Source organism: Schistocerca gregaria, chromosome 3, assembly GCF_023897955.1.
Source record: "Schistocerca gregaria isolate iqSchGreg1 chromosome 3, iqSchGreg1.2, whole genome shotgun sequence".
NCBI lineage: Eukaryota > Metazoa > Arthropoda > Insecta > Orthoptera > Acrididae > Schistocerca > Schistocerca gregaria.
In genome coordinates this window covers 250,703,051-250,718,946 of record NC_064922.1, presented here as the reverse complement: position 1 = coordinate 250,718,946, position 15,896 = coordinate 250,703,051, and the positions used below count along the sequence as shown (strand labels likewise).

Genomic DNA, 15,896 nt, shown 5'->3' with positions numbered 1-15,896 from the left:
CCTTTCCTAGACGCTGATCCCCACCTCTCTGATTGCTTCATCCGCACCAACTACCAACAGTCTGCATTTTGACAGATGTCATCCATTTCACATCACAAAATTGCTCTCATACTGCCTGACTAGCTGGGGAAGGTGTATTTGTAGTAACGAGCTCCCTTGCCCAGTATGCTGAGGGTCTCATCAAGCCCTTCACCGACAGCCACTAGCCCCAGAAACAGAGCCAGCCGGTGTGGCCGAGCGGTTCTAGGCACTACAATCTGGAACTGCGCAACCGCTATGGTCGCAGGTTCGAATCCTGCCTCGGGCAAGGGTGTATGTGATGCGTGTAGTTAGTTAGGTATATGTAGTTCTAAGTTATAGGGGACTGATGACCTCAGCAGTTAAGTCCCATAGTGCTCAGACCCCAGAAACAGTCTGTAAACAGATCTTCCACGTCATTTTTCCTCACACCACCTCAAAACCAGCCATAACGGAGTCCCCCATTCGTCACCCAATATCACCCTGGACAGGAACAACTGAACCATGTCCTTCATCAGGGCTTTGATTACTTATCATCATGGCCTGAAATGAGGAACATCCTACTTGCAATCCTTCTCACCCCTTCTAAAGTGATGTTCCATCACCAATGCAACTGCCACAACATCCTAATCCATCCCTATGCAACTCCCAATCTCAACCTCTCACCACAAGGATCATATCTCTGTGGAAGACCCAGGTGCAAGCCCTGGGCAATCCAGTCACTCAGCACTTCCTATTACAGTCCTGTCACAAGTTTATCCTAATCCATCAGGGGCAAGGCTTCCTGTGAAAGCCATGTCTTTTGCCAGCTCTAAGACAATCACTGCATATCCTTTTCCATTCTATTAGAGTGAACAGCCACAGTCAAACTGTGCCTAAGAGCAAAGTAGACCTCTCCATGGCACAACATGCGGGTGAACGTAACATGTTTGATTTCAGTCTAGTACCTCCCCTCCACCACCATTTCTTTTTGAACTGGTGGTCATGTGTGCATGAGGTTTGATTGATTGTGTATCTCTCTTTCTTTTTCTGATGAAGGCGGTGTCCGAAAGCTTATGTGTAAGTGCCTTTTAGTTGTGATTGTCTGTAATTTAATGTGTCCTCTTTACGGCAAGTAGCAATCTACCTTTTTCTACATTGTTTATATTCCAACCCCTTTTCCTACATTGTTGATATTCCAACCTGGAGTTTCCATTGTTTGTTATACTAAGAAGCGAGTTGCAGAGAAAATGTACATGGATACAACACGAGAATCAATACATGCATTTTCACTCCATACCACAGACTGTCAAAATCAATTAAAAGCTGTGAACTCATGGAGGCGTAAATTATTTAATAAGATTCCACAATCTGTACAAGATTTAACAGAATAAGCATTCAAACAAACAATGTCTGACTTTTTAGCTGAGCTCACCCACTCTAGATATAAAGGAATTCATCAACTGTAATATAATAATGAAAAGTTAATAATGACTCTGTGGTTTCTTTTAGATTAGCAATTTATTGCCCTTTGGTATTATGTTGTCTATTGCTGCAGTGGCCTGATAACAATCAAATTATTATTACGGTAGATTAGGACCAAGTTATTTCACAAGCAGGTGATTACATCTCAAATCATACAGGTCAAGAGTGAGTGTGTCACATCTTTATTTCAAAGTTTTCTGAAAAAAGACATATGTTGAAGTTCCACAAGACACCTCTGAAAAACTAAAATACTTTGATTTTCTGATAAAAATGTAAATGTCGTGTGACTAGGGCCTCCCGTCGGGTAGACAGTTTGCCAGGTGCAAGTCTTTCGATTTGACGCCAGTTCGGCGACTTGTGCTTCGATGGGGATGAAATGATGATGATGATTAGGACAACACAACACCCAATCCCTGAGTGGAGAATATCTCCGACACCCAGTCCCTGAGCGGAGAAAATCTCCTACCCAGCCAGGAATTGAACACGAGCCCTTAGGATTGACATTCTGTCGCGCTGACTACTCAGTTACTGGGGGCAAACTGATTTTCTGATGATTTGTCAAAATGTTATAGACCTCTCTAAATGAGAGTATTTGTAAAAATGTTGCAAAGGAAAGGAAAATAAAGAAAGTGTAATAAAAAACTACAGGCAACAGAGATCTGAAATTATTTTTAGTAAAAACTTGTTCACAATAATATTAGACATGATCAATGCATATTCACTTCTGAGCTTTCTTTCGTCTTTAATTTGGAAAAAGAAACTATGGAGATTTGTTAACATTTAGCAAAACTGAAAATTATGCTTTGAAAATATGGTCACAGAATGTTAACTGTCTTGAGAAATAATAAAGAGGGAAGACTGATAACTGTCAGCTATGACATTAATGCTGGAAATCCTTAAACAATCAATGTTTCGAAATAAAGATGAGAGAATTTGAAATGATTTTCTTTTTATTCTTTATAAATTATTTTCTTTAAAACCCCCATTCTGAACATCCTAAAAATTGCAAGGTGTGTTAGTTGGTCATTGTACTTGTGGAACGTACAATCAGAGTGGGCAATATTTAGTGGTGCAAAATTTAGACCTAGCTACTCTCAAGGTCTAAAAATACTGGCAACCTAAAAATTTAAAATGACTGCTGATGTTGAGTACATGTACTGCAAAACTAGTATATCTTAGTTGAAACAATTATTTTACAGCCTAGTAAGTGAGTGGGTGAGTATGTTCTTCATGGGTATGCTGTCAGATACCATCGTCTTCAATACACAATATTTCGGTGATCTATCTGGCCACCATCTTCAGGTGTGATCTCTGAGACACAATCATGCCGGAACTGAATGAACATCAGATATGGCAGCTCCTTTATACCCAGGGTCCAGGCCACAGAAGAGCTGCCCCCTGCAAAGCAAAGAATTGCAGCACTGCCAGCAGTAGAAACTGGCGAAAATGATAAATCGCAAATTTAAATGAGGCAGTCAAAAACCAGACCATTGCTGTTCTATATCAGACAAAATTGGGTTCCATATCTTGTTTAAAGGAAAATCTCCATCTCTGTTAATGATGTCATTGGATAAGCATACTTCAAAGGATTTTTTTGAGTACACAATCCCAGTAACGAGAAGCCGGAGCAACAATTTGCGTCTCTCTCTAAACAACATGTCATGCCCTTCGTTGAGACAATGTTCGATGACAGCAGATTTTTCAGGCTGAAGCAAACGTATGTGACACTGATGTTCCACACATCGGTCATGAACACTGCAAGTAGTCTGTCCAACATTGGCCTTCCCACAATGACAGGGAATTTTATAAAGTCCAGGCTTTCTCAATCCCTAATAATTTTTAACAGATCCAAACAGGAATCTAGTCTTGGCCAAAGGCAAAGAAACACTTTTAATATCACATTTCCTGAGAATTCTAGAAATTTTTGAATAAATAGTTCCAGCAAAGGGTAGCAAAGCAACTGATTTACTGGTATCCAGTGCTGGTTCATGTGATGGTCCAAACTGAAAAGCATGACTAATTTGATGATCAGTATATCTGTTGAGCTTGAAGACGGCCTTAAGATGTCAAATTTTTTGAAACAGAAATTACATAAGCTCTCTTGACCACTGTACGTAGAACTCTCATATGCTGATGTGGTGAATGATAACTCGTAGCATGAAGATAGCAGTCCGTATATGTGGGTTTATAATACTCGCCATGTCCCAAGGTACCATTTTCTTTTTTGTGTACTAAAACATCCAAAAAAAGGTATTTTGCAATCTTTTTCAATTTCCATCGAAAATTTGATGTCTGGATCAAGACAGGTTCCATTCCATGTGGCTAAACAATAAAAATGTCATCACGTCCTGAGTGTGATATCTTCAAAATCTTCCATAAAAAGATTGGTGACAATGGGGGAACGAGGACTCCCCATAGCCACACCATCAGTTTGTTCAAGGAACATGTCATTAAACAAAAAAATATGTCGATGTCAATACATGGCAGCACAGCTCAGTAGTTTTATCATCTAAAAGTTGACCAATCAACAACAAAGACTCTTCCAAAGTTACCTTGTTGAAAAGAGAAACCAAATCAAAACTAACTAAAAGGTCTGACGTCCCAATATGTTCAATAAAATCAGTCAAGTTGGATAAATAATGTTCACATTTCCCAACATAAGGGCTGAGGATGGAAGCAAGGTAGTTAGCTAAATTATAAGTGGGAGCGCCAAATTACTAATGATAGGACAAAGAGGAATTCCAGGTTTATGCACCTTCGGTAAACCATACAACATGGGTGGTACTGCCGCTCCTGGATGAAGTTTTTTGATGGTGCCCTTTGGAAGGGAGCTCTTCTTAATAAGTGAAACTGTCTTCCGCTTTATCTGGATCGCAGGATTGCTCTGAAGTTTATGGTAAGCGGAAGCATCCAATAAACAGGCCATTTTAGCCACATAAACTTCACGAGACAAAAGAACAGTGGCACTACCTTTATCAGCAGGAAGAACTAAAAGACCCTTATCTTCCCTCAATGACCGAATGGCCTTCCTTTCGTTGTGCACCACCACCTCAGTGTACCATTTCTTGCAATGGACCTGGAGTAAAAAGGACCCGCTGTTTCTGATGTTCATTTGATTCTGGCATGATTGTGTCTCAGCGATCACACCTGAAGATGGCGGCCAGATGGATCGCCGAAATATCACACAGTACAGCAGTTATTCATCAACCAAGCAACATGCAACAACTGTAGCTCCGAGAGCCATACCACCTTTTCGCCAGTTTAATGAAAAAGGAGAGGAATGGCTCGAGTGGTTGCAACAATATGAAGCCCACATCCTTGCTCACAACGTATCAGGTTCTGTGAAACTATTGCTTTTTGTCAGCAGTAGGAAGTGCAGTCTTTTGCCTTATTCAGAAATTGTTCCCTCCAACTCCACTTTGAGTGAATTTTCCTATGATAAGGTTGTAGATTCTCTAACTAACTATTATGACCAACAAGTGAATGTGGTGGCAGCTACGTACCAATTCTTTTGTAACAAGAAAAGTTCAGAACCTACTTATCACGAGTGGGTAACAGATTTGCGGGGTATGATGAGGAAATGCAAATTCAAATGTGCTTGTGGTGTTTTGTATTCAGATGTTATGCTGTGTGGTGCAATTGTGTACAAAGTAACTGATGTCAAATTTACCAAACACATTTTGAAACAGTAAGATCCATCATTCCATCACATAGTGCAAATCCTAGATCAGTATAATTCAGATGCTGTGGTGGCTGATAAATTTGAGCAACCACCAATCTGTCGAATTGAGTTGTCCCTAGCTCATGACCGCCCAGTAGGCAGCAACAGTACGTGCGTGCCAAGCTGCGTAAATAGTTCTCTCAACAGGCGGCTAGATCAGTGCACAGAATTAAGTCATGCCCTTGGTGCTACTCATGGTACAAACTCCAAGACTGCCCATCCAGACAAGCGCTGTGTTATTATGTTTGTAGACAGAAATGTCACGTATAATCCATATGTTTAATGGAACAAACATAAGAATTCTGCCCATTCACAAAAATCTAGTCACAAGGCCCATGTAATCAATGTTGTGTATTCAAAGCCTGCTGCAGGCATTAGCAAAACTAGCAAGCAAACAGTTTCTTCAGTGCTATGCCAGTTCAACAACCTTTTGGTTCATTTGCATCTAGGTGGAAAATGTGTGAAGCTTCAGTTTGACACGGGTGCCTCTGGTTACGTTGCCGAATCGTAACACGTATGAAGTGTTAGGCTGCCCATGCCTGTCTAAAACTAGCATGCACTTGACGGCTCATAATGGACAAGACATTCTCATTCTCAGAAAATGTACTTTGCCTGCCATGTATTGCTTGCATATGCGAACTGTGACTTTCACTGTGCTACAATCACACGATTGTTATAACATATTTGTTTTTTATTTGATTGATCTGTTTGCCTAGACAATACGTTTTCAGTGCCACAGACAGTGTAGCTAGCTTGCTAAAAGAATTCCCTGAACTCTTGTCTGAAGGTTTAGGCTAAGCTAACAATTTTGTTACACATATTACACTGAAAGTAATGCTCTACCGAACAAGATAGCGGAGCTATTGTGCCCATACAAGCTGATCAATCAGCAAGTCCAATGGTTTTGCTCCCCAAACCTTCAGGTCGCATTCACTTATATGTTGACTTTAAGTCTAAAGTCAACCCACAGATTGTGACTGGTACTTATTCATTGCCATACCCTGAGAATCTCATGGACTGATGAGGTGCTGGTCGCTACTCTTCAAAAATTGATTTCTGCGACACATATCTTCAAATACCACAAGATGATGAATATCAAACCATGTGTGTTGTGGACACTCATTTGGGCTTGTTCAAATATTTGCATTTGGCTTTTGGCAGTGCTTCCGCACACGCCATTTTCCAATGGTATCTGGAACAGCTGACTGCTCAAGTACCAAACTGTTCAGACTGCTCGAGCACTGTACTGTTAAAACTATTTGGACAATATTGTCATAACAAGTCGCACACCTGAAGAACGCGTTGCAAATTTGCATACTTTGTTTTGTGTGTTATCTGATGCAGGACTTAAGTGTAGATTGGGCAAGTGTGATTTTTTAAAAACCTGATTTGCAGTATCTTGGGCATGTCATACGTAGTCAAGGTGTACATCTTCTTCAGTCACATTTGTTAGCCATATGTGATCTCCCAGTTCCTCCCACTGTCACAGAATTGCACTCAGTCTCAGCAAAAATGAACTATTATATTCGGTTCATATCAAATGCTGCACAAATCACAGATCCACTGCATTGCTTGCGTTGCAGCACTGCATTGCTTGCATTGCACGAACATCCCCTTTGTTTGATCAGATGAGTGCCAAGAAGCTTTTCAAAAACTTAAAGATGCATTGCTCAGCGAATGATGCTTGGTTCACTTTGATCCTGACAAATCAGTTGTGTTGCAAGTTGATGCTACTTCTTACAGAATCGGTACAGTGCTTTCACACAGAATTGGTGATAAAGACAGGCCTATCGCTTTCGCATCAAAAGTGTTGTCCAAAGCTCAGTGTAACTATTCACAAATAGAGAAAGTGGCATCAGTTATTGTGTACGGTGTCACCAAAATCCACCACTATTTGTATGACAGAAAATACTACTTAATAACAGATAACAAGCCATTGCAGTCCTTGTTTCATCCGATGAAGCCAATTCCTGTACGAACTGTCCAAAAATTGCAAAGATGGGTTTTGTTGTTGCCTCAGTACCAGCACAAGATTGTGTATCATTCAACAGCTCAACATGGTAATGTGGACGCACTTTCATGTATTCCAATTGGCCCTGATGCAGTCTTTGCTGCTTCTGCTATATCTTGTTGTCACATCAATGCTCACGATTATGAATTGCTTCAATCCTTTCCTCTGAACTATATGAAAACTGCACAAGCCATGGAAGCTGATTCAGATTTGAACATTTTGCTAAAATACATTTGCACATCTTGGCCTCACTCACTCAGAACTCTGTCGTGCACCAATACTTCACATGTCAGCATAGCCTTGCTATACAGCAGGATGTGATTCTTGTTCAAAATGACAGTGGACAGTCATGTATGTTAATCCCCAAAGCTTTGCAAAAGAAAGTGCTGCAGTTATTTCACCAAGGACACTGCGGGATTGTTCTTACAAAACAGTTAGTGTGTAAACACTGTACTTGGTAGGGTATGGACACCCAAACAGAACAGATGACATCACAGTGGCATACATGTGTGGAAAATCAGTCCGCTCCACCACAAAAATTCTCTGCTTGGCCTAAGTCGCAATCACTGTGGCAACATGTGCACATAGACTTTGCAGGACCTTTTTGGAACATTCAGTTCAGATGTTGTCCTCTATTTTTTACCTTGAAGGTTTCCCTGAAGTCATAGTGTTGGACAACAGCCCTCAGTTCACCTCAAATGAATTTGAAACATTCTGTGAATGCAATGACATACAGCATCTAACCAGTGCACCGTTCCATCCACAGTCACAACGATGAAGCAGAGTATTTTCTCAGAACCTTCAAGCAGCAGATGGGCAAGCTTCACACAGCAGGGATCAAGCATTACAACTGTTTCTCACATCCTATCGTCCACATCCATGAGATGGACCATCCACAGCAGAATTTTTTCACAGCCACTGACATCTGACACTGCTTCAACTGCTCTACCCTCCTTAGCATCCAGCACCAAAGGAAGGCCACAAGTATCACGTCCCGCCACATGATATTGCGTTTTTCGGTGTTTTTAGCAGCAGCTGACAGTGCAGGCGAGGCACGATCCTTCGTCGATTTGGCACATGGATGAATCTTATTTCAGGCCCAGATGGATTGCAGCACCAAACATCACAATAAAATTCGCCACTGTCATGTGCAATGGTGGTTATCCTTCTGCATCTCTTCCCCCAGATTCACAGATTCCGAGGACAGCGCAGCCATAGCAGCCGCCAGAGGGTGTCATCACAACACTACAGGATGACTCTATTGAGACGGAGCCTTCACAGTCTCCCCCTCCTCTCGTCTACCAATGGATGTGGACCAGCCCATGCTGCAGCGGCCAACACCTTCTATGTCTTGGTATGGGACTCAGGATGTGGACACATACACTTCTGGGCATTTTCCAGGGCATGTTTCCACCAGAACAAAGGCCGAATGGTGGGATATGACCGGAAGTCTGACGTCCCCTGCAGCCACAGCTTCCAGTCCATCAGAGCATCCACACTCCGGCCTCTCCCCACCTGCTGTCGTGCTCCACATACGACAATGGTCTATTACTTTGAGGAGGGGAGGAGGGGGAGGGGGGGGGAGAGGAAAGTCACAGTGTAAAGTCAGCGCTGGCATGCCAGTCGGGAACGAAAGAGAAGATATGGCTGTGAGAAGAGGCCAGCCAATCACATGCTGACCGACCGACCTCCCTGCAGAATGACAATGCGACAGCAGCAGCCCCTTGACAGAGAGGACGTAAGTGTCGCACCCGACTGGTGACCAGCCCACTTTGATAGCAGCTTCAATATTAGCCACATCATTAGTACTCTCTACATAGCACAGATTTGTGGTTGTCTATTCTGAATAAGACTGATTACTTTATATGACACCCTTTGCTTGCGACACACCTATCGAAGTTAAGTATTGTATTGTTTTGTTGTAATAAAACTCATTAATATGAGTTGTTTGATTGTTTGTCTAACAAACCAAATATGCAAGATTCATAGACACAACAATTTGAATTTATTATTTTAGTCTAGGTTTCATACTTTCTGTACACACTATAATGTACTATGCCCCTTCCAAAACCATGGCAGAGGATTGTTCAATTTGCTCCACTCTTATCAAGGTGTTGCCTCTCTACAGTACCCACCTGATAAATATTCATTGCATGCAGTACCCTTCGCAACATTCACTCAGAAGTTGGGTCAGGTAGACTTCCATTCACTGACTGCAGCAGTTTCTTATGGATTTGAAACCAATTATCATAGGGGTGACTAATATATCATCCAGTGAGCTTATACAAGAATAGGGTCGTTCCATCTGAAGTGTTCACATTTTTCAAAAGTTTTCTGCTCCTCCATTTCTGATTTTGTCTAAGTTTACTGTGGGTACAGATAGACCACAGAAATGAACTCATGCAAAATCTGAACTCACTGGCCCTATAACTGAGAAGCTCTTTAACAATGGTGGGGTGAAAGTGAGAAAATGCCAATGTTTGAACCCTTGTTAATATTTGGGGAACAGCAACCAGGAACCTCTTGTTTTCAGATACAATTTTTTGCCCTGAATCAGAAGAACAAAGCGTGGCAATGTGTAAAACACTTTGTGAGCCAGTTTAAATGAATTGAAGAACCCGAAAAAACCTGCAGAAAAAAAACATTAAATATTTTTGGTTGTCTCTGGAGTCATATATCTCTGGAAGAGAAAATGCAAAAGAACTACAACTTGGCACATGCATTAACAGCACCTGGGGCAGGACTGTATCAGTACATCTTCTTGCCTAAGCACTTATTGTGGATTGTACTCAATCAGAAAGACCATTGTCAAATATAAAACTAAAGAAAATAAGCCAAGATCCGGTGTAAATATTTCAAAATGGTTGTTTTAGAAGTTCTTCTTTTCAGCATCACTGGAAAGATCATACTTTTCTCCACTAGAAGCATCCTGTTGTATCTTAAGAGTCGATTCAGTGAAGGAATGAATGGTAAGGTTGAGTATCAACGAAAGTCATGTGCAACCTGCTAACATTGCAAGATGCTAAAGCTTGCTAAATCCACAGTGCCAGGTCAAGCAATAGTGATGATATGTAAACTGATGCCAGGAAACAGAAGACGAAAAAAAGCTACAAGAAGAACGGTTTGTATTTGGCCACACTTTATCTGGAATTTGCAAAAAATCACAAATTTTTGCAAATTGAATTAATCACATTCAAGTTGCCAGGTTTCAAATGATACAACTTCTTTTGTGGCCTCTGTTTATTAGTCAACAGTCACCAATGTGGCATATCAGTTTTAAGCCTTATTCCTGGCCAATACGCTGCCTGTACCTACGAGAATCACTGGTGGATTGGTAACATACGTGAAGTTGATATTGAAGGACATGATGCCCTAGTCAAGTTCATGCACCCTTTTGGGCCAGCTTGCTCATTCTATTGGCCTGAAGAGAAGATAAATGTTGGATTTTTGAACAGCACATCACCATGAATGTTGCAGCACCTTCAGCAAGTAGAACAGGACTTCAGTATAATTTTCGAGTAGCCATATTGAACAGTATTGAAGAAAAATTTAATTCCATGAAGCAGTAATTTTAAATAGCACTGGCTTGGAAACCAGCATGAAGAGACCCACATATCAGCTTGGGAACCATGACAAGAAACCTAACTGAGGCTTTGGAACCTCTATGAAGAAACCAATAAATATGGCTTGGGAACCAAGGCTAGAAATCCAATTGAGTCTTTGGAACCTAGATGAACAAACCAGCAAACAGTGCTTGGGAACCACAGCTAAAAATCCAACTGAGGCCTTGGAATTTCAATGAAAAAGCAACAAAGATGGTTTGGGAATCAACACAAGAAACCCAACGGATGCTTTGGAATTTAGATGAAGAAATCAGCAAACATGATCATCTATATGTACCAGGACCACAAATGTTTGATAACAATATCATGCCTATCTTGCCTTTTCAACCATACATGGTCACTACCAGGAAAGGGACAAAAACAGACTAAATTAATGGTTTTGAACTGCTTGGGTCATCAAATTTCCATTGTTTTCATGGCTAGGCTAGTTGGAACGTCAGCATTAATCTACCAGTTGTCATTTTTGCTTGTCTTGAAGCTATGGGTTCAGCAACCTGTACCGTGTTGCAATCGTAACATATTATACATGACTTTTGTTGACTTTCAACCTCATATTTGGTCCCTGTGCTGAACTGATTTTAAGATCCAACAGGATGTTGCTAGTGCAGAAAATTTGTTCTTTACAATGGTGCCAGGAAAAGGATTTCTGAAATGACCCTTTTGCAATACTTACATTTGAACTTGGCTCATTTACTGTAATTTTAAATTTGACATCATGTTTGTGATCGAGTATAACGAAAAGTAACTAGCTATGCAGGAACGTATGCTAATAGAACATGTCACAAATATTGTAAACAAATATGTTAGGCCCCTTTGAATTTTTTTCTTTCTGATATACCTGACCCCAAAGAGGTTTGAGTCACTTTAATGCATTTGTTGGTTCATGATATTCTTTACATTGTCACACTGCATTATTTTCTGATTCACAGCCAACAGTTGTATAGGGCTTAAAGTAAAGAGTTTCTTACTTACTTTTGTCTTGTAATAAAAGAGCTTCACACATTGTGTTGTGTTTTTTTAATGCACATTCATCGGCAACCCATTCATATAGGAGGCCACTGTTACTCATATACTTAAGCTCATGATTTAAAATTTTGCTCAGATTTATTTTTAGGATAGGTCTCCACCCACAGCAAATTTCAGGAAAATTGAAGCTCAAGGAGCAGGAGGCCCATTATCATTTGTCATGGAATGACTCAATGGACAAAGAAACATATATTGCACGACACAATCATAAGAGAGATTCTGCACCACTACACAACATACAGAAAGTAACATTACAGTTATGAAGACCTGCAGAAACAGTGACCCCTTACTGAAATTTATCTTGAAATCAAATATACATTTCCAAAGCCAAGAAATAATTGTAAGTTATACATGCCATTTTCATGGCTGCCAGTCACACATAGGCATACACAAATATATAAGCTTGAAAGATATACAATAAACTGCAACAGTATAAAGCTACCTTTAGATCAATTAGGTTACAAAATCATACTAAGAATTCCATCAAAGTAATTTGAATAACATAAATAGTGAACAAATGACTTACATCTAGAACAAATGACCTATATCTAGCAGTTAAATTTATTGTGTGCCATTTAATGTCTCAAACAATACAATATGTGAGCACATATACGAGGTGATTATGGTGGTTGGTTGATTTGGGGGAGGGGACCAAAGGTGATTATGTGATAACGTTACAATCTTGCAGGGACAATGGAGAAGGATAACTGCATTAATTTGAGATAAGGGATCCTGGTCCCCTCTGACAGTGGATCTCTTCTTCTGTAGGATCTTTGCTTTCTATGTTTTGAGAGCAGATGGTATGGACTCATACAATAATAACTTCTTGTATAATAAACATGGGCTCTAAAACACATACCTTAGAAGTATGCGCACTTTTTCAGTACAAGAGATGTGTTTCGCTGTAGTAAAGGTAAACAAGTATTCATACATCTTACCCCACGCACCTTGGAGCCCATGTTTACTGGGCATTTTTTTCTTGTTTTGGTCAATACTACCACCTCTCAAAATATTGAAAGCAAAGCGTTTGAAGTAGAACAGATCTGTTCACATTGAAGATGCTCACAGCTCTTCAGGTACTGTTTTGCGTTTTAGAGCCCATGTTTACTGAGACATTTTTGGTCCTAGTATTGTGTACTTTCAACTGCAAACATTTACGCCGCTAATTATGATACATCCTGGATATGTAAATGTAAAATACTCTGACAAACCCAGATGTATAAAAACTCATATATAATTTGAGCACCAGCACTAAAAAGTTTCATAAGTTTTTGCTTTCTAAATTCAAATAGTCACAGAATAGGAATATCCTAATCTCTGTTTGTAACGACCACGGGTCTATAAATACCAATGCCACAGTCTCCAATACTTTCCTTTCGCTACAGTAGTTGGCCGTCACTGAAACATCTGTTTCGTAAAGGTATACAATTTATCTAGGGCATAGCTCTCCGGTTTTCCTTGACGCACATAGCACGCAGCAAACTTCTTTGTTTGTTAGTGACATGCTGTTGATTAACTCTTTACGCGCAGCTAGCTCCGATCTGCTCGATCAACTCTTCTAGCAAATCGTGTGGGATTTGCTTCAGATCGTTCGAATTGATGCCACAACAAAGACCACACACGTGATTGCTACACACGCTCAACGGGAGCATGTATATTAGCATAATTTGGTAATTAAAATTCAATCAAGCCTCAAACGGTTTGTGCCATTCAAATTCTCGTGTAAAACTGCGCTACCGATGTTTGGCATGCTTGCACGATCACGTATGTGTGTCAGGTTTGCCGTTGACGTACATGACACGTCGTTTTTATTACAAACAAAATCGATCACGCCTCAAGTAGTTTCTTCAGCGCAAATACTAGAGTAAAATTGTGCCAGCGATGCTCATGCGCGCTCCTACCAAATGCCTGATCAGCCATGCTTGACAAGTTTGCTGTTGTTTCGTCCGTTTCTCACAAACTTCTCAGCAGAACTTCTACACACAAGAGAAATTCATAGTACAATGATTTCCAATTGGTCAAACTAATCCTGTCATAATATCCCCCCCCCCCCCCCGGCTAAATTCGCGATTTTGTGCATAAAATAAAAATGTATTTTGACACAGTACTAGCAGTGGCAGACATATCTGCAGCACCCATTTATTTATTAGCACTTAAGAACATTACTTCAGAAACCCAACAGACATATAATAAAACGGACGAACATCACCGTTACGTACATCATTTTGACATACCATCGGAAATATCGCCAAACTCGTGAACATGAAAGCCATGTTTTCCCTTGTCTAAGCCTTTAATTTCACCAGTTATTTCAACGGGCGCATCTTCTTTCTGCGAACAAACGAAATTCGTCATACAATAAACTATGCCAAATTATTATTACGACGGTACCGGGCTGCAATTATTCCCGCGATACCTCTTGATAAAAGCGGATTAATCCGTTTACCACCTCACCAATCATAACACACACTGCTTTTAGAGACATATTGTAGTAATCTGATACTGTTGCAGGAACGTAGTAAGCGAAGTTCGCAAACGACTCTACGCGATAACAAACGCCACTCTCTCGTTCTCGTCTTAACAATGGAACTCACATAAAAAAACTTGAAGCACCAGTGACCAAAGTATATGTTCTGTAATTGTCATGGAGGTATACGATAATAGTCGACAACTGATCTATGTCCTTCAAACCATTATATGCACAGTGAAAATTAGGATTGAAACTCACGTTAAAAATATTTAATTTGTTTCAGCTGATAATTAACAGTCTTATAACTCATGACACGAAACCCAAAACATTTTTTCATGAACCTATTAAAGTTTGAGCTTTTATAAGAGTGATAAACATTCTACAGATAAGCCTAGTTTACACGACGACATTGGGTTGCGCCACTCGTTGAGTGGAATGAGTTACACGCAAGTGGTTTCATATAAGACTGTAGACACGGCAACACCGGTATACACTTCAGTTTCGTCGTTTTTTCGGTCCCTGAGTCGTTTCTGAAATGAAAGTTTAGGCAGCTGCATGTCGCACGAGTTGTGATGGAGTTAAAGCTTGTTGTGTGGAATCGCTGCATAAGAAAAATAAATAAATAAGAAACGTGTTTCGATTCGTGACTGGTTGAAGAAAAGACGTCAGCTCGGTAGCTCCACTGCGCAACTAGTGTCGCCAAAGTTGGAACACGCCGAAAGTGTTTAGTTTCACCAACGAGTTGCGCATACGCGTGGCGTGCATGCGCAGTGGCCGGTAGCGCAGTTGCCTACAACCTAGTGTCGTCGTGTAAACTGGGCTATAGATACGTACTCAATTTCACTTTGAAAGAATCTAAACCAAAAGCATATTCTGCAACCCAAATAAGTTTATTAAAACTGTGACACAGAACACAAAAGTAGACCTGAGTTGAACACTGCTAACATGTTAGTGAATAGCTTACACAGTGACTACTCATTGTTCGCAGAAAATCACACTGCAGACAGATAATGCTGCAAGGAATCGAATATTTGTGAACTGTACATGCAAACTTAGCTGTTAAGCTATCATTGCTTTTCTGTAGCTCACAAGAGACAAGACATTTGAATATGGAACTGAAGTAATCAGTTCGTAACAGGTGGTTCTAATTCAAATGCAGCTACTTAAGTCCATTGTCGGATGTACTAGTAGTGGGACAAGGTCACTCTCCATTGTTGACAAATTTATTCAAGATAGTGGATCCAAGAAGGCAGCAATAGATATGGCAACATAACAATTACGTCATGGCGGGAGTTAAAATTTTGGCAGGAAAATAGGTCAGTTGGGCTACCTCTACTAACCTAACCCCTCCCCTCCCAAAGAAAATTGCGGGGAGCTCAAATTCCAGCAGGGCAATGGAACAGACTACGGCTACCTCCACCAACCTAAGAAAATGGCAGGAAAATAGGTCACTTGGGCTAACACCACTAACCAAAGTCATCCGAGTGCCATCTCTTCCTAGGTACTGGCGGAACAAGGACTCAGACTTTGCTGGATAGGACAGACTTAGATCTTTATTTTCAG

General features: G+C 40.5%; 1 protein-coding gene across 1 annotated transcript in view; it reads right to left on the bottom strand.

Moving 5' to 3' along the window:
- LOC126354439 (superoxide dismutase [Cu-Zn]-like) overlaps window positions 1–14,348 on the bottom strand; it is a 70,570-nt gene extending 56,222 nt beyond the window's left edge. The window contains exons 1-2 of the mRNA XM_050004125.1: window positions 14,280–14,348; window positions 14,098–14,194 (exon numbers count right to left, since the gene is read on the bottom strand). Coding sequence (XP_049860082.1) covers window positions 14,098–14,194; window positions 14,280–14,348 — 166 coding nt within the window. The remainder of the gene's footprint in view (window positions 1–14,097; window positions 14,195–14,279) is intronic.
- Window positions 14,349–15,896: the final 1,548 nt, after the last annotated feature.